The sequence below is a fragment of the Panthera tigris genome, chromosome X (genome assembly GCF_018350195.1).
Source record: "Panthera tigris isolate Pti1 chromosome X, P.tigris_Pti1_mat1.1, whole genome shotgun sequence".
Classification (NCBI taxonomy): domain Eukaryota; kingdom Metazoa; phylum Chordata; class Mammalia; order Carnivora; family Felidae; genus Panthera; species Panthera tigris.
Genome location: NC_056677.1, coordinates 80,760,427 through 80,785,350, shown reverse-complemented (window position 1 = coordinate 80,785,350; position 24,924 = coordinate 80,760,427). Strand labels below are relative to the sequence as shown.

At 40.0% G+C, this 24,924-nt stretch overlaps 1 protein-coding gene across 2 annotated transcripts; it reads left to right on the top strand.

Annotated features, from left to right (window-relative positions):
• Window positions 1-228: 228 nt before the first annotated feature.
• Window positions 229-23,311, top strand: SYTL4 (synaptotagmin like 4). 2 transcript variants are annotated; one of them, XM_007092551.3, is made up of 16 exons: window positions 229-387; window positions 639-854; window positions 989-1,098; window positions 1,327-1,429; window positions 8,173-8,274; window positions 8,751-8,826; window positions 9,269-9,359; window positions 9,471-9,574; window positions 10,072-10,164; window positions 11,450-11,628; window positions 11,926-12,028; window positions 12,543-12,704; window positions 16,247-16,355; window positions 18,171-18,270; window positions 19,164-19,372; window positions 21,517-23,311. In XM_007092551.3, the coding sequence occupies exons 1-16, from the start codon at window positions 278-280 to the stop codon at window positions 21,663-21,665; spliced, it is 2,016 nt and encodes a 671-aa protein (XP_007092613.2). In that variant the 5' UTR covers window positions 229-277; the 3' UTR covers window positions 21,666-23,311. The 2 variants fall into 2 exon arrangements, with proteins under 2 accessions (XP_007092613.2, XP_007092612.2); XM_007092550.3 differs by having other exon boundaries at window positions 10,066-10,164.
• Window positions 23,312-24,924: the final 1,613 nt, after the last annotated feature.

The following is a 24,924-nucleotide window of genomic DNA, read 5'->3' as shown; positions in this document are numbered from 1 at the left end:
ACTCAACCCTTTTTCTTCAAAAATCAAAGCCTCTTCATTTTCAGGGCAGGATTCAGGTGGAAGTAGGAATAGTAAATAGGTCAGCTACACTTCAACGTTGTGTTTTTATCCTGACTTGAGGGGAAAGTAGCCTATTAAAAGGCCCTAGGGCTGTGGTCTACTCTGGAGTAAATTATCTGTGTGAAATTAGTTCTTATCTTATTTCAGGCAACTCTGGTAACTCTGCTGGTCTGATTGCTTTGAAGAAAGAAGAGTAGAAGAAAAAATAGAATAAATCATGTCAGAGATACTTGACCTTTCTTTTTTGTCTGAGGTGGAGAGGGATTTGATCCTCAGTGTTCTACAACGAGATGAGGAGCTCCGGAAAGCAGATGAGAAAAGGATTAGGTAAGAGTTCCAGAAAAAAGCATGAGTTCCCAGACCTTTGACCAGTTTTGTCTGAACCTCTCCTTACACCTCCCATGTGACTTTCAGAGGAACATGTGTGAGGTTTACAATTCCTCACCGGGTCAGGTGGGGCTCTGAAGTTGTTGCTTTCACAGAACCAAATAGTCTTACTGTCTCTGCCCCTCAACATCTCTCCGTCCAACCTGTGCAGATGGCAAATGTGCTTGTGCTTCTGTTTGGGGTCTTGGCAGGCGACTGAAGAATGAGTTACTGGAGATAAAAAGGAAAGGGGCCAAGAGGGGAAGCCAGCACTATAGTGATCGGACCTGTGCTCGGTGCCAGGAAAGCCTTGGCCGTTTCACTCCCAAGACCAACACTTGTCGGGGCTGTAATCATCTGGTGTGTCGGGACTGTAGAATCCAGGAAAGCAATGGTACCTGGAGGTGCAAGGTGTGCGCCAAGGAAATGTGAGTATCACCTATGGAGAGAGGAAATGAGGCCCCTGCTGTGGTGAGAATTTCCCTCCTTGGCCTTTGTTAGCTGAATGATGAGGGCCATTTTTTTTTAAATTCATCTGTCATTTTCTTCTATGCCTTCCCAGAGAGCTGAAGAAGGCAACTGGTGACTGGTTTTATGACCAGAAAGTGAATCGCTTTGCTTACCACACAGGCAGTGAGATAATTAGGATGTCCCTGCACCGTAAACCCTCAGGTACTGATCTTCCTGGAATTTTTTTTTTTTTTTTGAGGTGCTTAACTTCAGTGATAGATCCTCTGGTGTGGAATCCTATTATGTTCTTACTGGTGGTAGTTTCACTTCATGGGCTCTGGGGGTGGGGGTGTAATATAAAGATAATATTGCCATCCTGTCTGCAAGTGTAATGTATTCCCCTTCCCCTCTCATCACCACCACCCTGCCATGCTTTTGTTTGTCTTGAAGTGAATAAAAGAGAGACAGTGGGACAGTCCCTTCTTCATCAGTCACAGATGGATGACATCTGGCCAGGAAGAAAGATCATTCAGGAGCAACAGAAGGAGCCCAGGTAAGAACTAGCAATCACTTTCAGAAATGCTATACATCCTTTTAATTCTATCATTTTTAACTTTCTTCTATTTAGAAAATAATAGTTGCTTATTACAGGAAAATTTGGAAAGTACAGAAAAGAATAAATAAGGAGGGAAAAAAAATCCTAATCCCACTACCCACATGTAAACATTAACATTTTCTCATATTTACTCTGTTCTTTTAAGAACAATTTAAAGATGAATAAAAATGACACATACTTATTATTAAAAATTTAACTAGTATAGGAAATAATAAAGAAAGCAACAAATCGCCCAAATTCCTACTACCACAGTATTCACATGTAAAAATTATTTCCAATACCTTTTGTGCATATATATAGATAGAAGGATGGGTGGGTAGATAGACTGAAAAATCTGCATTATATTGGATCATAATATTTACATTAAAAGCATGCTATTTAATTTTACTTGAATTTAACAGAATAAAACACTGAAATAAAATTGAAGAATTGCTAATCTTCAAGTGTTTCTTTACCATAAAAGATATTAGTCATTAACATCCCACTAAGTTTAAGAAAAAAATATAAAAACCATTGAGCAATCATTTTTTTCCTAGTATCTTTTTGGCAACAGCCTTATTTAAATACAATTCACATAACCATACAATTCACCCATTTATAGTGTATAATGCAGTGGTTTCTAATATGTTCACAGAATTGTGAAACCATCACCTCAATTGATTTTAGAACTTTTCATCACCTTAATAAGAAACCCTGTACTCTTTAGTTGTCACTTCCCCAACTTCCTTTTCCTTCCCCATCCCTCAGCAATCACTGATCTCCTTTCTATCTCTATATTTGCCTATTGTGGACATTTCATTTCATTGGAATCAAAGACTATGTGGTCCTTTGTCTTCTCTCACTTAACATAATGTTTTCAGGCTTCATCTATGTTATAGCGTGTAGCAGGACTTCATTTCTTTTCATTGCCAAACAGTATTCTATTATATGTATATGCCATATTTATCCATTCATCTGTAGATGGGCATTTGGGTTGTTTTCACTTTTTGGCTATTATGAGTAATGCGGCTGTGAACTTTCACTATGATTTTTTGTATGAACATACATTTACATTTTTCTTAGGTAGATACCTAGCAGTGGAGTGCTTGGCCAGTCATTTAGTCATTTAAAAAATCTACCTGTTTCAATAATATCAGTGGACTGTCTGCTATGAAAGAGGAGGAAATTAGCTTTCTTACACTTCCTACCAATGCTTTCCCCTACTTCCTTTTTTTATTACTCAAATTACTTTTACTTTGTTAGCACTTATAACATTTACATCCTGCTGTGCAACCATAAACCATCTGCTTGTTTTTAATTTTTTTAATGTTTATTTATTTTTGAGAGAGAGAGCGCACACGTGCCCACAGGAGCCCACACGAGCAAGTGGGGGAGGGGCAGAGAGAGAGAAAGATACAGAATCAGAAGCAGGCTCCAGGCTCTGAGCTATCACCACAGAGCCTGATGCGGGGCTTGAACCCACAAACCGTGAGATCGTGACCTGAGCCAAAGTCAGATGCTTAACGAACTGAGCCACCCAGGCACCCCTGAACTAAATCTTTCTTCTGTTTTCTTAGCCATGACTTTTTGAACTTATGACTTGACACTTTACTCCTTATTTGGCTGCTGCTGGTGAATTGTTTTGGCTTTTATTTGTGTTTTCCCCCTAGATTTCCCTCAGCCAAAGAGAAATAACTTAATCATATTTTATATGATTGTTGAAAAGCAATATAATATGTAAAATGAGTAAATAAAATATGTAAAATGTAGTCCCCTGTAGCCTCACTGCTTCTGCCCCCAGCTATTATCATTAATAGTCATTACTAGTTTTGTTGTATGGACTATCATAACTGTCTAAATGTATAAATATGGATTGGATTCTTACATTTTCATTTCTTTTTTAAATTTTTTTTTAAGTTTATTTATTTTTGAGACAGAGAGAGACAGAGCATGAACGGGGGAGGGTCAGAGAGAGAGGGAGACACAGAATCGGAAGCAGGCTCCAGGCTCTGAGCCATCAGCCCAGAGCCTGATGCGGGGCTCGAACTCACGGACCGCGAGATCGTGACCTGAGCCGAAGTCGGACGCTTAACTGACTGAGCCACCCAGGCGCCCCCATTTCTTTTTTAAAAAGGATCATACTACATACATGTTAGTAAATGATAATAAATGAAAGAGAAAGAACTTTGAAAACTCCATAATATAGATAATCCAGTAGAAAATTGGCAAAGTATTTGAACAGACATTTTTCCAAAGACACTATATAGATGTCAAATGATGCTCAACATCTTTAATTATTAGAGAAATGCAAATTAAAATCATAATAGGATACTACTGTATACCCACTAGAATAGCTAAAATTAAAAAACAGACCATACCAATTGTTGGTGAGAATGTAAAACAACTGGAATTTTCATACACTGCTGGTGGGAATGTGGAACAGTACAGCCACTTTGAAAAACAGTTTAGTAGTAGTTTACTTAAATGTGCACTGCCTTGTCATTCAGCCATCCTATTCCTCAGTATTTACTCCAGAGAAGTGAAAGCGTATTTCCATGCAAAGACTTGTACATGAATATTCATAGCAGCTTTATTTGTAATAGCCAAATGCTGGAAACAACTCTACCAATAAGGTAAAGGGATAAATTGTGGCTTATTTTTACAGTGGAATACTACTCAGCAATGGAAAGGAATAAACTATTGATACAAACAACAAAGAGACAAAAAACAACAAACAAAAAATAGAAGCTATACTGTATGATTCTACTTATATAAAATTCTAGAAAATGCAATCCAAATTTTAATGGCAGAAAGCAGATCAGCGCTTTCTGTCTGGGGTCAGGTAGGGAGTGAGGAATGGATTATGAAGGAACAAGAGGAAGCTTTTAAGAGTGATAGATGTGTTCACTAACTTAATTGTGGTAATGGTTTCACAAGTGTCTGTATATGTTAAAACTCATCAAATTGCACACTTAAACATGTACAGTTTATTTATGTCAGTTATAACTCAAGGTGTAAATGGAACAATCACAGAAAAATATAACATCGACATCTTTCCATGTCAGCACTAAGGGTCTGGCTCATTCTTTTTGCTATCTGTATGGTGTTTCCACACAGCTTTGGGTGGGTGACTCATCTGTTCTAGGTGATGAGGCCCCCTTCTTCCTTTGTGGATAAGGATAAGAATGGCTTTTATTTCCTGAATCTGATGAACACATCTGTCATCATCGGTCAGAATGTAATTTCTGAAACCTGCTGCTTCTGGATGTCTATGACCTCTTGTCTCATTGGACCCAGAAGACTTATTTACCATAAGCATGGAAGCAGATTAAGTGGCCATAAATGATCTTTGCCATAAAATTATGGAGCCGCAGAGATAATCAAATTCAGCCCTCTTATTTTTACAGAAAAGAAAGCAAGATAAGTGATTTACCTGAGATTATACAGATAGTTAGAGCCCAGGACTCCCATCTCTTAGTCTACTTTTTACTGCACAGATGTCAATAATTGCCTTTTTTCCCCAGGGTTATTTGTATCATCTGTGAGTTAGTACATATTAATCTTTAGGAAAAATACAAGCAGAAAACACACTCCATGAGTTATTGTTCAACTACCTCTCTAGAGGAATGGTTCCTCTTTGGGTTCTTTATTCTTTGGAACAAAGGGGGAAAAAGAATGATTCTAAAGTAAAAATGAAATCAACTTCCCTGCTGTGCCTTAGACTATAAAGCTAATACATCTCTCAAGAAATGACTACTGTTTCATGCACACCCTAGGATTTCAAACCCTGCTGTTTTCATGAACTTATTGCAAATATCATGTGATAACCTGGAAAGTTTATTATTTACTGCCTAAAACATTATAGATTCTGGTTACTTTGTTCTTTGTTCATTTAATAGTTCACTCATTTTTTAAACAAATATCTATGAATGCCTACTATTTGCCAGGCACCGTTTTAGGCAGTGGGATACATTGGTAAATACAATAAAGTCCCTTGCTTGTGGAGCTTAGATTTGGGGGTAGATGGACACAGACAATAATCAAATAAATATATCATATCAGATGTTGACAAGTGCTATGAAGAAAATGAAGTAGGTTAAAGGGATAGGGAGTGCCAAGAAAACGTGTGTATATATGCTGTTTCACTTAGGATAACCAGGGAAAAGTCTTAATAACAAGGTGACATCTGAGCAAAGACATGAAGCAAATGAGGGAGGAAGCAATCCCTGGGAGTACATGGGGGGAGTGCACTGTGGGCAGAGAAAGCAGAAGATATAAGGACCCGAAGGTGAGTTTGTATTTGGCACATTTAGGTAATCTGGAACTGAATGGGCAAGGGGAGAACAGTAGGAGACGAGGACAGAGAAGGGATGAGAAGCAGATCATGTAAGACTTTGTTGGCACCTGTAAGGACCCTTTCAGTCCGCTTGAGGAGGAGGACTCTGAATGACGTGATCTTTTTCTCTTTGTTTAAACTGAGGTAAAATTCACATAACATACATTAAGCAGTGGCTCCCCATTTTCTCCAGTCTCTAGTCTGCTTTCTAGAGACACCAGATTTGCCTATTCTGGGTCTTTCATATAAATGGAGTCATGCAAAATGTGTCTTGCTTATTTCACTTAGCATAATATTTTCAAAGTTCATTCATGTTGTAGCATGTATCAGAAGTTTCTTTCTTTTTATTGACAGTAAAGTTTCATTGTATGAATATACTACATTTTGTTTATACTTTCACCCATTGGTGGACATTTACACTGTTTCAACCTGTTGGCTATTATGAATAATGCTGCTATGAACATTCATGTACAAGTTTTTGTGTGGACATATGTTTTCAGTTCTCTTTGGTATATACCTAGAAGTGGAATTGCTGGGTCATATGGTAATTCTATATTTGGACTTATATGTTAAAAGCTCATTTTGACTGCTGTATTGAGGATAGATTGTATAGGGACAAGGGTAGAAATAGGGAGTTCAGTCAGGAAGCTATTGTGATCATCCAGTAGCTAGATGATGGTGGTTTGGACCAAAAGTAGTGGTAATGGGGGATGAGAACTGGTCAGATTCTACATACAATTGAAGATAGAGCCAAGGAGTGCCTGGGTGGCTCTGTCAGTTAAGCATTCGACTCTTAATTTTGGCTCAGGTCATGATCTCATGTTTCATGAGTTTGAGCCCTGCGTCAAGCTCCACACTAGCAGTACAGAGCCTGTGTGGGATTCTCTGTCTCCCTCTCTCTCTGCCTCTTCCCTGCTCATTCTCTCTTTCTCTCAAAATAAATAAATAAACATTAAAAAAAGAAGAGAGAGCTAAGAGTATCTGCTAACAGATTGTATTTGTATTGTGAGAGAGTAAGGAGAGTAAAGGAAAATTAAGATCCTTGACCAGAGAATGAAAGGAGGAAGTTGTCAGTTGATGAAATTGAGGGGATAGCAGATTTGGGGGAGGATTAGGGCCTTAATCTTGTACTTGTTGTCTTTGAGATATCCAAACAGAGATGTGAAGTAGGCTATTGGAAATACCAGCCTGGCATTTGAGTGAGAGATAAATTTAGGAATTATTAGTTTATAGAGGATATTTAAAGCCATGAGACTAGATGAGATCATTTAGGGATAATTCTAGATATCGAAGAGAAGCAGTCTAAGGAATAAGCCTGGACATAATCCAAAGATTAGAGGTTTAGGAGATGAAGGACCAGCAAAGGAGCCTCAGAAAGAGACCCCAGCAAAGTCAGAGGACCAGGAGAGAGTCATGTCCTGGGAGTCAAGTGAAATTAGTTGAGATTCTTGAGGAAGAATGATTTTTCCCCTTTTCTTAACTGCTCTCACAAATTCCTTGAGTCCCAGGAATTGTGTTCTTCCCTTTAGAGATGAGAACTGCTGTTTTGAATGCCCATTCATTAAGCCGAGAAAGAATTCTGGTCTTCTGAATACTGTCTTTGAAACATACTGGTTATTTATGTGTATACATTAAGCCCCACTGAGAACATTCGGTCAACCAATATATGAGTGCCCCCCTGTAGGGTAATTTCTCTTCTAGGAATTGGGAACACAGTAGTGAATAAGATTTGTAGTCACTGATCTCACAGAACTTAGTCTAATGGAGGAGAAAGACATTAAATAAATCATTTGCTTAAATTATTGAATAAATTAAATAATTTGAAAGACATAAATAATTACATATGTGATGACTGCTACCAAGAAATCAGGGTGCTTTAGGAGCATATAAGAAGGTTACTAATCTAGACTTGGAGTGGGGGCATAGTCAGAGAGACCTAGAGGAATTGACATACAAGGAGAGACCTGAAGAAGGAGTTGATTTAGCCAGGTGAAGAAAAGTGCTCATCGTACAAAGAACATCCCAGGAAGAGACAAGAGTAAAAGGGAGAACTTTGGCATGTTCAAGGAACCAAAAGAGCTTAATCCTTCTGGAAATGTAAAGTATAAGGAGAGGTTGAGGGTGAAAGATGAGTCTGGAGAGGTGAGCAGGGGTCAAAATCATAAGGATTTTCTTGCCCTGCTGAGGAGTTTTAACTCAATTCCAACAGCAACGAGGAATTGCCAAAAAGTTTTAAAAGTATATACTCAGATATTTATCTTAGGAAGATCGCTTAGGCTACCACTGTGAATGGGTTGGAAGGAAGCTTGACTCCCAGCAGGAGAGCCCACTTTCTTTACACATTGGCTCTTGGTTTTTATTCTAGCGTGCCATTTGAAGTCCCCAAGCTGAAAAGTGGAAAGAGTGCACTGGAGACTGAGAATGAGAGTCTGGATAGCTACACTGCCGACTTGGATAGCATGTCAAGGTGAAACCCCTGCGAGTCTCTGCACTTCTGCTCAACTGAAGTCTCCATTTTGTTGTCCAGCTCAGGATACATGGGTCCTGTGCCTTCAGTGTTCCTGACTTCTGTCCTCAGCAAGTCAAATGAAGTATTTTCTCTGACCTTGCCACACATTTGTCAGTAGTACATTTACTGTTGGCTTTGAGCACAGCCTTCTGGAGCATGCTAACTTCCACAGGCTACTGCATCTTGGAGGAGTCTTCCTGGACCAGTAGCAACTGTCCCTGCTGTCCCTTAGGAGGGGGGGATTGAGTGCTTATGTTTGTGCAAAGTTGCTTATCTGATTGTTTGCATTCCTTCAAGGTAAATCAGATGTGAAGTTTACCTTCTGGATTTGGTTACTACAATCACCCCAGGCCAGTGGATCTCCTTCCATAGAGCTTCCATAGACGGGGAAGGTGAGGACGTGATTTTATTATAACTTCTATATCTACCTCCAGGAGAGACTCTCTGGATAAATCTGGACTCTTTCCAGAATGGAAGAAGATATCTGCACCCACATCTCAAGTAGAAAAGGTAAGCTTTAGGTATTGGTCGGTTGGGGTCTCTCTCTCTCTTCTCTCTTTCTTTCCCTTCTCAGGAATAGTTTACATCAAGAATTCAGTTAAATGAATTTTAGTTCAGATTCACTTGGGAGCATTTAAGGTTTGGTTGAAACATGTGAGAAAATAGGTTTTGTACTACTTCCTAGGATTAAATTCCTAAGATTAAATTAATCTTTCCTTTAACTTTGCATAATTTAGCAAAAGTCTGAGCCTTATTTTTTTTATAAAATTTTTTAACATTTATTTATTATTGAGAGACCGGGACAGAGCATGAGCATGGGAGGGGCAGAGAGAGGAGGAGACACAGAATATGAAACAGAGTCTGAGCCTTATTCTTAAGTCAATTTTTTCCTTATTCATCCTCCACCTACCCAGCAGTCCTTTTCTATTTCCTGGCCCTCATTCCTTCCTAGGAAACTCAGCCTGGGGGTCAAAATGCAGTATCAATTGATGAGGGTGAAATGATATTTAAGAAGAACACCAGAAAAATCCTCAGGCCTTCAGGTAGGTGTCCCTTCATGGCCTTAGAGATTGAAGTTCTCAATACCCTGGATGGGTTCTTGGTACGGAGAAGAGTACGTTTCTTTTGATTTGGGTTTTTGCTCTTCCACTCAGAATACACTAAATCTGTTATTGATCTTCACCCGGAAGATGTGGGACATGAAAGTGGTTCCTTGGGAGACAGAAGCAAATCTGTCCCAGGCCTCATTGTAGATATGGTAAGTACCTTTGTATTTCACTTGTCCACTCTATGAAATTTTATAAATCTAGAGTTGAACTTAGTACTTGATACTCTTAATAGACCTAATTCTTTAGGAAAGGGCAACATGAATCTTTATTGTAAAGTAAATCTTGTTGCTGAATTGCTTAAAGAAAAATACTGTCTTCATTGTCTCTTTCATCTTCAAATACATTGCTTGATATATAGTTGGGGTTCAAATAAATACTTATTTTGATTCAAATGTAAAGGGGTGGTTGGGTTGGGCAGACAAATGAGAAAGAGATATTCTTATTGTCTTTAAATTTGAGAAAGATGGTTGGAATATAGTTTGGAAACCTGAAATGGGAGACACAAAATAAGGATATGTGCATGCCTGTGTACATGACACCTCAGAGTTTAGCAATAATTATGGCTCCCACCAAAGGAAGTTCATTAGTCTTTGAACTTTTTCTCATTTTATTAACCCTGAATCTATATTTATTGTTCCAGGAAGAGGAAGAGGAAGAGGAAGAAGAAGACATTGACCATCTGGTGAAGCTGCATCGCCAGAAGCTAGCCAGAAGCAGCATGCAAAGTGGTTCGTCCATGGTAAGTTCTATTGGTTCTGTGGCTATAGACATGTTTGGGTACCAGGAATGAAGGAAGTATCTCTCTAGAGCAGAGTCAGGACCTGGGAATCATCTTAGTCACTCTTTCCAGGTAAGTGAGATACATTTGTTTATTCATATCCTCAGTTTAGATAATAGTTGCTTAGTGCACAGCTAGGTGATTTCCCTCAGCCTCTGCCCTGGAAGTAGTTAGGTAATTTGGTAATTAGGACTAGAGACATTCTTTATCACAGCTTTGTGAACAGTAAACCATAACTTCTCCTCTAAAAAGGTAACAGGCCATGAAGTGAGCAAGATAATATTTCTTCATCAGAGCCCACTCCAAATCTCACACTCAAAAGCATTGTTAGGGTGCCTGGGTGGCTCAGTTGGTTAAGCATCCAACTCTTGATTTTGGCTCAAGTCATGCTTTCATGCTTTGTGAGATTGAGCCCCGTGTTGGGCTCTGCGCTGACAGCTCAGAGCCTGCTTGGAATTCTCTCTCTTCCTCTCTCTCAAAATAAATAAATCAACATTTAAAAGAAAAAGAACATTGTCATGAGGGGACCCTGGCAGGGTTAATTGGCATCAGGGTATGATTAAGGAGTAGCAATACAAATCAAAATCATAAAGTTAAAGGGACAGTTAAGAATTAGGGCCTAGTTCTGTCAGAAGTACAAAGATTAGTGTTTAGGGGACACAGAGTCAGGAACCAGAGTGATTAGGGTTTTTTTCTACTTACACACAGGAATAGAATGGCAGGCTTACAGAGATGACTACTACCTGAGAGGTATTTTCACCTCTGGTGGGATTCCTGCCCCCCACCATTCTTACAGAATCACTTTTTCTATAGGTCTTGATAGGGATATGGTGGGTAAAAGAAACCCAAAGATAATTGAGACACTTTGTTTTAATGAGCAACTGACCCCCTCTAGCCAACATTTTAGTGTATATAACATATTAAGACCATAGTTTCCTCCTACCTGTACTCCTTGTCTACCTTCTGGGACAAGTGAAAACTAAAAATAAAATTTATAAAAAGCAGGGAAGAAGAGAGACAGAACATAGATGAGCCAAGAACTGATTATTAACCTCAATAATTATGAGTGTGCTACTAGGCTGTCTCATGCTCTGAGTACAAGCCTGTTGGCAGTACTGGCTTATAGAAGGGGCTTCTGAAGCTTTTGTTTTGTTCCGTGACTGTGGCTTTATTTTGAAGGAAGATGTGAGCAATGTGGGAGGGGGAGTATGCCTTTACCAGATGTTTGTGGGTGCTTTATCTTCAGAGTACAATTGGCAGCATGATGAGTATCTATAGTGAAGCTGGCGATTTTGGAAACATCCTTGTGACCGGCAAGATCGCCTTTTCCCTCAAGTATGAGCAGCAAACACAGACTCTGGTCATCCATGTGAAGGAGTGCCACCAGCTGGCCTATGCTGATGAAGCCAAGAAGCGCTCTAACCCGTGAGTGCTTCTGGAACCTGACCGATGCTCTGAGATGAGAGCTCAGACCCTGGCATCTATGTGGGCATTCTTGAACTGAAGTTATCACTTCCTGGGCAGACAGGGAGGTGTGACTGAGAGTGATTAGGAGAGATATGGGAGATGGACCAGGACTGGGAAAATACAAGAAGGACATGTCTAAGAGGACTTGATGTGACATTTTCATTTCATCATGGCATATGTATATGGAAAGCAGAGAAGTGAAGAACGGGCTTCAGAAAAGACAACAAATGACTCCGTTCTCTCCTTGGTCTCTAGATATGTAAAGACTTATCTTCTGCCTGACAAGTCCCGCCAAGGAAAAAGAAAAACCAGCATCAAGCGGGACACCATCAATCCGCTATATGATGAGACCCTCAGAGTAAGTATCTAGACCCTGGGAGTAGAACTTGCCCTGTCTTATGGGCTAAACTGTGGCAATTCCTCTGCTACACAGCTGGTTGACATGGCTTTCAGTGGCCATGTCTGTTTCTGAAGATGCACCATGGGCATCTGTTCATATACTAACTTCCCAGAGAACAAAGGTGATCTGGCTTTCTTGGATTGTTGTGAAATCAGAGGTTCATGTGACCACAAATATTTTAAAAAGTTATTTTGGATCAGGAGTTTCTGTGGCAATCCTTTTTGAATGTTCCATTGTTCTTTCATCCAGTCAAGGAAAAATTAATTTTCCAGGTCCTTCCATAGAATAGGGTAGGTATTTGTGAAATGGGGTAAGTGGAGGCTTTCATGAAGGAAACTCAGAATTCTTAGGGATTAAAGTAATTTGGTATTCAGGATTATGGACTTTGGGTATGGTTGCTCAGATTTTTGAATAATCTTTTCTGAGGAATTACCACAAACTAATCATCCTGGGCTTCTCCTTTTTTTCGCAGTATGAGATCCCAGAATCTCTCCTGGCTCAGAGGACTTTGCAATTCTCAGTTTGGCATCATGGTCGTTTTGGCAGAAACACTTTCCTTGGAGAGGCAGAGGTCCAGATGGATTTCTGGAAACTTGATAAGAAACTGGATCATTGCTTGCCTTTACATGGGAAGGTAGTCTGCTTTCACAACTTACACAGTTGGCTCTGAGGTAGCATTGTCTACAGTGATCTCTGCTGGTACATATTGGTAGCGTCTTTGAATGTAATATTCTGTAGAGTTCTAGTGCACCCTGCTGGAGCTTCTGAGTTTGACAGTAATTTCAGATGCAATTGTAGACCAGGCAAAGGATGAAGCCATAGTTTTCCTTTGAAAAGTCTTTCATGTGTGTGCCAAGCTTTGCCTCATAACGTTCCAGAGTTTGGGCATATTCTAACATACTAACTTGCATCTTTTCTCCAAGCTAACCTTTTGGGTGTATCCTAATCTATACTCCTTTCCCAAGCTAATCTTTTTACTAAAGCAGTGGGAAGTAAAGGAATTCATGGAGATCTAATTATTGTGCTCTTTGTCACACAAGCCAGGGACAATTTTACTTTGGAGATGGCATCTCAGGCGAGAATATAGCAGTATGCATTGTAGTGCCTGGGATCTGAGTGCAAACCTGGATTTGAATCCTGGTTCTGTTATTTGCCAGCTGGGTAAGTTACCTCTCTTATAAAATAACTTAGGTAAATCACTTAACTTCTGTGAGTCTTAGTTTACTCATCTACAAAATGGAGATAACAGTGCCTGGCATATAATGGACATTCAGTAAGTTACTGTCATTCTGGTTAAGATAAGATTGCTAAAACAGAGTTAGGATTTCTTGATAATATGAACTGTTCAATGGAAAAGTTCCTTGGTAAATTTTTTTTACACCACCATTTTAAATGCTAAAAGCAGTATGTGTTACAGAGACTATCTTTGGAAAGATAGACAAGAAGCTAGTAGTAGTGGCTGCCTCTGGGAAGAGAGACTGAGATGAGAGAGCAGTTTAGTTTTCTCTGTATGCCCTTCCATGACGTTTGAGCTTTTTACCATGTCTACATATGTTGCTTAAGAAATTAAGAATAAAAGGATTTCTGTGCACATGGTTAAAAATGAAAACAACATAGAAGTGTATAAAAAGAAAAGTGCATTTCATTACCTAGAAATAAACACTGTTATCAACTACTTGGATATCTTCATAGAGATTTGGTATTAAGCAGCATGGATATAAACGTAAGGATTTATATTTTTTCCTTTTTATGCAAATAGGCTTATATGAACCTCATCATTTACATGTCTTGAGTGTTTTCATTTAACAATTGATTATTTATCATGGGCCTCTTTCTATGCCATCACTTTCATGTCTATCTCATTTTCATTGCTGTCTAGTATTCTTTCATGTGCCTGTATAATAAATTGTTTGCTTTCTCTGCTGTTAAAACTATGCTGTAATATGTCTTGGCCTTCTTATGTGAATGTAACTATAGAAGAAATTTCTGGTGGTGGAATTGCTGAGTCAAAGGAAAAATACATGCAATATTTTGATAGCTACTGCCCTCCATGGAAAATATTAACAATGTTAAATCTGCCCGTTTAAATACTAATAAAAACAGGAAAACAATTATGACTAAACTATAGCACATTATTAGAAATTTAGAATTTCTTAAGCATTTGGCACACAAGTCATTCTCTCAGGGGCCTACAGTTGATATAATTATATTGGAAACATCACCATAAACCACTATGAAGCACTGCCAATAAAAGTGTCTTACATAAAAAGAAAAAAACTGCATTAAAATGGAGGCATTTGCTCTTAAAATATGCCACTGAAAAAATACACCAATTTCTAGCTAAGGCTGAATTCTAGTTTTTAAGAGTCTACTGAAGTTCACAATCTAGGAGTTAATAAATTCTGTAGACATTTATAAACATCAAAAAAGACTACTCCAGTATTACATAACTATTTTAACTTAAAACATTTTACATTTATTGTCTCTGATCTATCTTTACGTGCGTGCGTGCATGTGTGTGTGTCTCCTAGCAATCCATTTGCTCCCATTCAGTTTTCTCTTCCTGGCATCCACTTCCCTATTCTTTTGTATCTCTCCCATACACTAAACTGTGCATTCTGTGTATGTGGTACATTTTTCCAAACCAGTGGGGATTATGCTTTCCTGGCATTGGTATACTCCATGCTGAGGACCTTAGGTTAGTGGACCCCCAGCAAACACAGGCAGGTGACAGGGTACATCTAGTCTGCACCAGCTCACATTCTAGATACCAAAGCAAAAAGAAAAGAACCATGCCGAGAGAGCCAATAGAGGGAAGCAATTCTGCTACCAGCAGCCAAAGATAACAGGCCACTTGCTGCTCATTCCAGTCATTCATTCATTCATTCATTCACTCTTACATTCATTCAGTAAATATTTCTGGAGCATCTCCTGTGTGCCAGATACTTTGCTAAGTGTCAGGCATACTAGGCTGAGCAAAAATAGGGTGATTCCTGTCCTCCTGGCATTGAGGTTCTAGTGGTAGAGACAGCCATTAATCAAAAGTAATATAAATAAATATAAAATTGTAAATTGTGACATATTTAAATCCTTGCAGTGGAGCTCCCTCCACCTAGCCCTCAAATCTTTGCAAGCTCTCTTTAGAAAAAATTATTCTTTGTCTTTGAAAATCATATGAGTGATACATACCATTTTCTTTAAAAAGACACTGAAGATATACACACAATAAAAAGTGAAAGCCCTCTCTCCTTTCCCCAGTCCACTCCTCTCTGTAGAATAAACAAGTGTTAAGTTTGTATGTATCCTTCTGGGTTTTTCTATGCAGTGTAGTATAGTGATTAAAAGCATAGACTCTGGAGCCAATCTGTCTGAATTTGAATCCTGCCTCTGCCAATTGCTAACTGTATGACCTTGGCAAGTTACTTAACCTCTGTGTTCCATAACCTGTAAATGGGGATAATAGTACCTATCTCATAGGGACTGTCTTGAGGATTACACAAAATGATATACTTAAAGTACTTCTAACAGTGCCTGGCACATAGTAACTATTATACAAGTGATAATAATCATTATTTATATACATACATATTCACATGTACAGACATGGATATATTTTAATAAAAGTGGGAAACTTTTTATGCATTTCACTTTGCTGACTTAACAGTACACCTTGGCTATCTTTCTGAGTCAGCATGTATGGATTCCCTGCATTCTTTTTGATGATTGCATGCCATAATCTATATGCCATACATGGCATTAAAATCACTCATTTAACCTTTCCTATATCGATTGCCATTTGGGTTGTTCCCACTTTTTGGCTCTTACTAATGATGTTGATAGCAAGACTCTTCACCACGGTGTCAGTCCCTGTGAGTTTGCGTGGCAACTTTGCTGGAAGACCTTTGAGGGTATTTGGAATCTAGTAACTGTATCCCCAAATTAGCAAAATAGTGGGAATTGCGGAAGACTTTGTTGCTTCTTCTGCAGCTCCTTCTAAAGGAACTGCCTTGGAAACCTGTGGCTGCCATGGCCTTGGGACCCTGGATTGTATTCACAAGGTGGATTCTCTTACATTATGAAGCTGTTCTTAGGGCTAATTTTAGAATCTCCTCAGCGAGAGGTCTCAACAACTCCTGAGAAGCCCAGCTTGACCTGTCGGGTTTCCCTGTGTTTCAGATCAGTGCTGAGTCCCCGACTGGCTTGCCATCGCACAAAGGCGAGTTGGTGGTTTCATTGAAATACATCCCCGCCTCCAAACTCCCTGTTGGAGGTGACCGGAAAAAGAGTGAGTTTGGGGTGTGTGTGTGGTGGATTTAGCCCTTAGTGTTTTCTATGGGGTGTCTGTGAGATAGTGCGGTGGTGGCTAGCACTGTTGGAGAGACCAGATTGAGAGGCTCCCTGGATCATCTGCTGGGGAAGATTCCTTTACTGAGTAAGACTTTTCAGCAAGAAGGGAATATTTTAGGGTTAGCACTTATTTTTTTAGGCTATTAAACTGACTTGAACTTGGTCCAGCTGTGGCAAGCTATTAAGAGGGCAGAATAGAACAGAAACTTCAGGGGTGAGAACAGGTGGTTGCCAGAGGTAGTGAAGTATGAGGGACAGGAAGGTCAAGGTTGAGGAAGAGTGAATCAACACACCAGGCATTGTGCTAGTGACTGTGGATATGTAGATGAATAAGACATATTTGTCTTCCCCTGAAGAGCTTAGTTTAGCAAGAAAGACAGACAGGAAAAGACCACCGATAATGGGAGTCCTGAATTCTCTTTGGTTATATGTGGGAGAGCTTCAAAGAGGAAATAAGGATGAAACTGGACTTAAGATTTTACCAGGAAGAAAAGGAAGTGGATGGGGTAGAAGGGCAGTTCCAGAAGAGATAGCATGAGCAAAGGTTTTAAAAAGGCATGGTAAATGCCTTTAAAAAGGCATGGTAAGGGGCTGTATGTAAGTGGTGAGGTAGTGAACTCCTTATTTCAGTGGCACTGGAGTTACAGGAGTGGGGCTGGAATTGTTGATGAGGCTGGTGCCTAACTGAAACAGGCTTTGAACATAATGGTAAGGAGTTGAATTCGATCCATTTGTGCAATGAGAAGCCAGAGTTCTTAGAAAGATACCTGTAGCAAGGTCTAATCTATAGGACTTGGGGAATAAAAGAGATCCTCAAAAAGGGAGTGCAGAATGACTAGAGAAGAGAAGCAAGGACAACATTTTAAAGGATGAAGAGAGTAAGAAAAGCCAGTGAGGGTAGAGGGTTATTAGGAAAGATATTGAAGAAGAAAAGAGTGGAGTCGTCAATAGTATTGGGATATCAGGCCAAAGAGGATTGAGAAGACATGGTGCATTGGCATTAGGTTGAGTATTCAGTGGATAAGTGGAAGCAGAAGCCAGATTTCACCAGAAACTAGCCTGAGTGAATGAAGCAAAGAAGTAGAAGTAGTGAACATGGGCTCTTTCTTTCAGGATACTTGTTGGTGAAAGAAAGGAGAAACATGGAGGATAGTTTGAGAAGGCAATAAGGGTAAAGGGAGATTTTCTTTTAAAAGGATTTTTAAAAGAAGAAGAAGAAGAAGAAGAAGAAGAAGAAGAAGAAGAGGTGAGATTAGTGTATATTTAGACTGAGGGGATAGGACTGGTAGAGAAAGATATTAAAAATGGGAAGTAGGGATTGAAATTGATGACATCTGATGAGTCCTATGAAGCGGGCATGGGATCAAGAACACAGGTAGAAGAGTTCCCTTTTTAAAAACTCTTCAACAAATTTCAGGCAACTTTATTTCTCTAAACTCCCATTTTCTCATCTATAAAATAGGAATAATAGTACATATCTTATATGGTTGCTTTGAGAATTAAATGCTTAATGTAGGATCTGGCACATAGCCAGTTTTCTAAAAGTATTTGTTGCTGTTGTCCTTATTAATTGAGCACCTGTTGGTTGCTGTCAGGCACTGTGTTAGGTCCTAAGACTCCAAGTCAGATGTGGTCCAGTTGTCACGAAGCTTGCTGCCTTTAGGGGCAAGGGATGGAAGGTGCTATGTAGATAAAGATCAAGACAAATCTGAAGGTGTAGGGGCTCACTTGCTATGGCTGACATCCCTTACAGGTAAAGGTGGGGAAGGGGGAGAGCTCCAGGTGTGGATCAAAGAAGCCAAGAACCTGACGGCTGCCAAATCAGGAGGGACTTCAGACAGCTTTGTCAAGGGGTGAGTCCCTGGACCAGCATCAAACTAACCAGTTCTAGGACAAGAGAGCTAAGAGATGAACCCAATTTAACCTTTCTCTGTGGACATTATCCTTGTATATCCTACCACCTCCAGCAACCAACTTTGCTCCTGAAAATAGGTAACAGCAAAGCCTCCACAGCCACCTTTGTACTGGTCTAAGCTCAGTTTGGACTGTGACATAGTGTGGATTTCCAAAGAGGAGGGTGGTAGATAGGCTGGACTTTCCCTCTCTTATACACTTATGCTTTTAATTAATCCTGAATAAAAATCTGTGTCCCCTGACTGTTAAGATTTAGGAACTCAGGACTTTGTTCTCCACAATATTTCAACAATGCCAGCTTTCCCCAAATTATACATCACCCCAGTGACTTTCAAGGTCTCTTGAAAATCATGTTTGGCTAGGCCTATAGTTATTACTATTGATTTTATTTAAAGAGAACCTCGTCCAATAGAAATGGAATCATGAGCACTGAGTGTTATATGTAAGCGATGAATCACTGGGTTCTACTCCTGAAGCCAATATTACACTGTATGTTAACTAACTTGAATTTAAATTAAAGAATGTAAAAAATAAATAAAAAAGAAATAAAGAAATGGGATCCAATATCTAACACCCATGTCTGGTAGAGTATAGATAACAGTTTACTATAACATTATGTTAATTTTCTCTCCAGGTTAAAGGAATTGAATCAGGTGAATGATCTAGTGGAGGTAGTGAGAACTCTGCTTCAGCATATTCAAAGGAGGGAGTGTGTGTACTCGGATCTGAATGTTGACTTACCTGCCTGGGCTAGCTAGGGAAAGGGGAATTTAGATAGAAAGTTACTTGCCAGGTTTGAGTAGGTTGTTGATTACTCCCCATCCTCTGCCAGATACCTCCTTCCCATGAGGAACAAGGCCAGTAAGCGTAAAACTCCTGTGATGAAGAAGACTCTGAATCCCCACTACAACCATACATTTGTCTACAATGGCGTGAGGCTGGAAGATCTACAACACATGTGCCTGGAACTGACTGTGTGGGACCGGGAGCCCATGGCCAGCAATGACTTCCTGGGAGGGGTCAGGCTGAGTGTTGGCACTGGTGAGAGCCTCTCCCCCACCCTGACTATTTTAAAGGCCTCTTATATATTTCACTCCTACTATACCCAGCCCCCTTCCTTCAAAGCTCCTCTATAACAAGAGTTGTCTTCTTTCCTTTCAGTTAACCTTTGGGCAATATTTACTGAGTGCCTACTATGTGCAGACCTAGGGGAAGGCTGAGCTCATGCACTGTTACCTGTACAGATAAATGTGACCCTGATGGCCAAGAATGCCATCATCCTACCACCAAAAAAGTCTAAAAACCTACCTGTATCTGTACTTATAATTTCCATCTTCCATTGTGTTATAATGAAAGAAGGGTCCTTTCTAGCAAAGGCCAAGCTCTTTCCAAGTGTTCTGGATCACACCCTCACCTTCCTAACCTCACTTCTGGAATCTCTTCTCTCTCCTGTCTGATCACTTGCACTCTCTCTGCCTCCCTCCTGGAAGTGAACACAGATAAGCTCTGGTATTTCCAATATTAAGAAACAGAAGTAAATCTTTTATTGACCCCACATCCCCCTTCTAATTTCTTAAATTGTCTCTACTTCCTCACATCTCTTTTAGTGCTCAATCCACTGTGATCTGGCTTCTGTCTGACCACTTCACTGAGCAATTGCTCATGACAAAATTTTGTTTTCATCTTACAAGAATATTCATGCTATTTAGCATAGCCGATCACTCCCATTTTCTTTTTTTTTTTTTTAATTTTTTTTAATGTTTATTTTTGAAGGAGAGAGAGACAGAGTGTGAGCAGGGGAGGGGTAGAAGAGAGGGAGACACAGAATCCAAAGCAGGCTTCAGGCTCTGAGCTGTCAGGACAGAGCCTGACACGGGGCTCAAACCCATGAACTGTGAGATCATGACGTAAGTCAAAATTGGACACTTAGCTGACTGAGCCACCCAGGCACCCTGATCACTCCCTTTTCTTAAAATACTTAGCTTCTACTGATACTACACTTTTCTTTGTGGGTTTCCCATTCTCTACCCACTCTAAATATTGGTGCTTTTCAAGACTTAGTCTTGAATCCTCTTTCCCCTCTCTATAGTCTCTGCATGCCTGCAGCTTTTAATACTACTTGTATATTAGTAAGTCATACAAAGCATTTAACACAAAGTGTCTAGAATGATGTTTTTACAAATGTAAGCCGGGTCATATCAGTCTCCTGTTTAAAACCCTTCAGTGGCTTACTACTGTACTTTAGAAGGCAGTCCAAAGTTCTTGCCATTCTGACAGGCCCCTATAGATTCTGGACCCTTTGTTCCTTTATAATCCATCCTATATAACTCTCTTGCTTGCTCAGCCATGCTCCAAGCACAATGATTCTTTCTGCTCTCCAAATATACCAAGCTTATTACAATTTCATAATCTTTGCAATTATAGTTAACCTCAGTCAGGCTTCTTCCCATCTTTCAGAGCTTAACCCAAATGTCTCCTTGGACAGACCCTCAGACCACTCCATCTAAACAAGGCTCTGATCTAGGCACTACAGATCACCCTGTTTATTTACTTCATGACATATATCTTATTATCTGAAGTATCTTGACTTGCTTGTATATTTCCTGCTTTCCCTGTCCAAATATAAGCTGCCTGCAAGGCAGAACTTTTTTTGTTCACCACTGTATCTCCAGAGCCCAGAAGAGTACCTGGTACATAGTAGGCACTCAATACATGTTTGCTGAAAGAATGAGTGTACAAAAGAATAGGAATGAGGCCACATACAATCTGAACTCTAGTCCCTGAATCTACAGCTAGAGAAAAAGGTGTTCAGCTGCTGCTGCTTCCTTTTTTTTTTTTTTTTTTTTAATTTTTCAGTTAAGTTGGCAATAACAGCAGGGAAGTAGCTCTGGCATGAGGTGTCAGACACTTAGAGCTCTGTAATGGCCCCAGAATAAGAGGTCTGAAGCTACCATGTGCTGTTTGGAGTCCCATTTCATCAACTTGAAGTCTCCTGATAGAGTCTCAAGAGCACAGAAATAGCTTTTCAGGGTCAACAGGGAGCAGTTTACAGACTGTTGTCCCAGCAACCTATCTTCGTAGCACACTGTCTTTTACAGGATGGCTACCCTTGCTGTATAACCCTTCTTTTCTGGTAGGCTGTGGAGTGGGTTCCCTGTTCAGCTTCTTCTGGTGTTTCTCCTCAGGGATCAGTAATGGGGAAGTTGTAGACTGGATGGACTCGACTGGGGAAGAAGTGAGCCTGTGGCAGAAGATGCGACAGTACCCAGGGTCTTGGGCGGAAGGGATTTTGCAGCTCCGTTCCTCGATGGCCAAGCAGAAGCTGGGCTTATGAGCCCCTGTCCTTCTATGCAGGTCTCGCCCTGTCCAGGGCAAGTCAGAGGAAGCGAAAAAACCAAGAGCAAAGATTTATATTTAGTGTATGTATGTGTGTGTGTGTGCATGTGTGTTATGTATGTGTGTGTAATAAACATATATTTCTACAAATCTCATTATGTTAGAGTGATGAAGGTTTGTTCCTCTTTTTAAAGCAGGCTCAAGAATAAGGGTCTGTTTAAAATGTTTTCATTTGTGCATAATCTAGTATATTTCCAGAGTCCATTCTTTTATCTTTATGATGTTTAATTAGCTTAAAAATCCTTTAAAACAAGTTTTTATCTCCTGTGTTGCAATTCTTTTCCTACTTCCCCAGGAAGCCCTGGCTACCTTTGGCATTTGTATAGGTCTGAGGCCAGGGCTCTGAGAAGCAGGGTTGGGTTACTAAAGACAGGAGAAGATGGGAGAGAGGTGAGTAGGTCTGCCCTTTCCTTTCCAATTTATGTTTTGAACTCTATTTTTACCTTGACATATTTCTGGAACTTGGTTTTTAACTCTTATTGTTTTTAAGCAATTTCCATATTACTTTGGTCTAATTGTTTTCTTTGAAATGCTAATAAAATTCCTGTTTCTTCAAGCTCTATACACCTTCCCTAGACCTTTAGGGGACCCTTACAATGGAGCTTCTTTAGAAAAACACTTTAATTAGATAGTGACCTTTTGACTGAATCATGGACATGTGCACAATGGCTTCTCAGTGGTCTCATAGGACCAGAATGACTGACAGTGAAATGTCTCCCAGCCCATGCTGGATCTTTGCATTTTATACAGATACAGCTGTTGTTGGACAGCTCCTCATTTCTTTAATAAAAGACAAGATATCGTCACTCTCATATACCACATCTTTCTTAGCATTTGTGTCTGCAGTGTGGTACCACATAGAATATGATGGACATACCATTACACCAGCCAGAATAGCCAAGTACCATCTAAACTGGCCCAGTGTTTCTCCAGACTGGGCACGGTTAGGGCTCCAAGAGAATATGTTCAGAGAATCTCCCAGTTATTCTGACTTCCTTCGTGAAGTGGTTTCACTTTCTATTTTTTCTGTTGTTTCCTGTACTTGACCTAGATGTAACATGGGTGTGGTGTGCTGAGACCTTTCTAAGAAGGGTCTGGTGATCGAAGGTTCATTTTCTGAAACTCACTGTACCAAACTGACCTTGTTATTCTTGCAACAGTATCTACACAGAGTTGTTTGTAAAAGGAGTCTATACTGGAGAAGAAATCCCTTTTGGTAGAGTCTGCTAGCTGACTCTCCTATAAGGCCACTGGACTAGGGGTGGCTGCAGTGGTTTCTATTGTACATGTGAACTGAATAGAGGAGTGTTTTTAAAAGATTTGGTGTGGGTGTGGATTAATATTGTAACAGAAAGCATCATTTGGGATCCTGGGCTGTAACTTGCTCCTTTGTTCTCTACCCCCTGAAATGTATGTGTGCTTCAATAAAGCTTTTTCACCTGTCAAATGTTTACATTTGTTAGTTCTGTAGATGCTTTTCTTTCTGATGTCGTCACTTACTGTTGTTGCTGCTCAGTGGATTGAAGGAGAAGAACCAAAGTGACAAATGCCCTTCCTTAACCATTCTGTGCATATTGAAAGAAAATTTCCCTTTCCCTACATTGCTGCCTGATACCTCTGCCAAGCTCTGATCCATTGACCTTTGTGTTTGGTATCTATGGAGAGAACTGAGAATTCTTCTCAAAAGTCGCATCACCTTTCTTTCTCTCTCAAGTACCAAGGGAACTTTTCCTTTAGCTCTGTAGCCCCGTACCACGAGGAAGGACAGAGATGTGCACAGGGGAAGGAAGATGTTGTTTGCTGTGTTTCTTTCTGGATCCTTCAGTATTTCTAGGAGGTGGGACCTTTTTTACCCTTTGCTCCTACTATCATCATTTAGTCTTGAGAAATGATTAACACATATGCTAAGCAGCATTAACAACTCAGGCAACAACAGACGTTGGCGAGGATGCAGAGAAAGAGGATCTCTTTTGCATTGTTGGTGGCAATGCAAGCTGGTGCCACCACTCTGGAAAATAGTATGGAGGTTCCTCAAAAAACTACAAATAGAACTACCCTATGACCCAGCATTGCACTACTAGGTATTTATCCAAGGGATATAGGTGTGCTGTTTTGAAGGGACACATGCACCCCCATGTTTATAGCAGCACTATCAACAATAGCCAAAGTATGGAAAGAGCCCAAATGTCCATCGATGGATGAATGGACACACACAATGGAGTATTACTCCGCAATCAAAAAAAAAAAAAAAAAAGAAAGAAATCTTGCTATTTACAACTACATGGATGGAACTAGAGGGTATTATGCTAAGCAAAGTTAGTCAGAGAAAGAAAAATATATGACTTCACTCATATGAGGACTTTAAGACACAGAACAGATGAACACAAGGGAATGGAAGCAAAAATAATATAAAAACAGGGAGGGGGACAAAAATAAGAGACTCTTAAATATGGAGAGCAAATAGAGGGTTACTGGAGGGGTAGTGGGAGGGGGAGGGGCTAAATGGGTAAGGGGCATTAAAAAATCTCCTGAAATTATTGTTGCACTATATGCTAATTTGGATATGAATTAAAAAAATAAAATTTAACACACACACACACACACACACATACACATGCACACACGCATACTAAGCAAACCCATCTCAGGAATAAGGCCCCGGGTTAAAAAACCTGGGTTTCTAGGTAGAGCCCAAGTGACTTTTGACCTCTTGTGCAAAAAGGCATTAATATATACTGAATGCCTTTTTTGTACAAAGCTTTATGCTAGGCACATTATATATTATTCCTTAACTTCTCCAAGCACCTTATGAAGTAGGAAAATTTCCCTGTTTACAGGTGAGGAAAGTCAAGCCTACTATTATGCAACAGAGTTAGTATTTGAATCAAGGTCTGACTCTACTATGCTGCTTCCTGTGAGGATGTTCTATGCATTATGGGCAAAGGCTCAGAGGAACGGATGAGTCCTTTCTTTTAAAATATCTCAAAGGGAGGAGACCAGGAAGATGGCAGCATAGGAGGACGCTGGGCTCACCGCGCATCCTGCTGATCACTTAGATTCCACCTACACCTGCCTAAATAACCCAGAAAACCACCAGAGGATTAGCAGAATGGAGTCTCCGGAGCCAAGCGCAGACGAGAGGCCCACGGAAGAGGGTAGGAAGGGCGGCGAGGCAGTGCGTGCTCCATGGACTGGCG

Coding starts and splice junctions, on each gene's coding strand:
- SYTL4 (XM_007092550.3), top strand. CDS start 278: ATGTCAGAGATACTTGACCTTTCTTTTTTGTCTGAGGTGGAGAGGGAT. Junction 388..638: donor GCAGATGAGAAAAGGATTAG/GTAAGAGTTCCA, acceptor GGGTCTTGGCAG/GCGACTGAAGAATGAGTTAC. Junction 19,373..21,516: donor CAGGCTGAGTGTTGGCACTG/GTGAGAGCCTCT, acceptor GTTTCTCCTCAG/GGATCAGTAATGGGGAAGTT.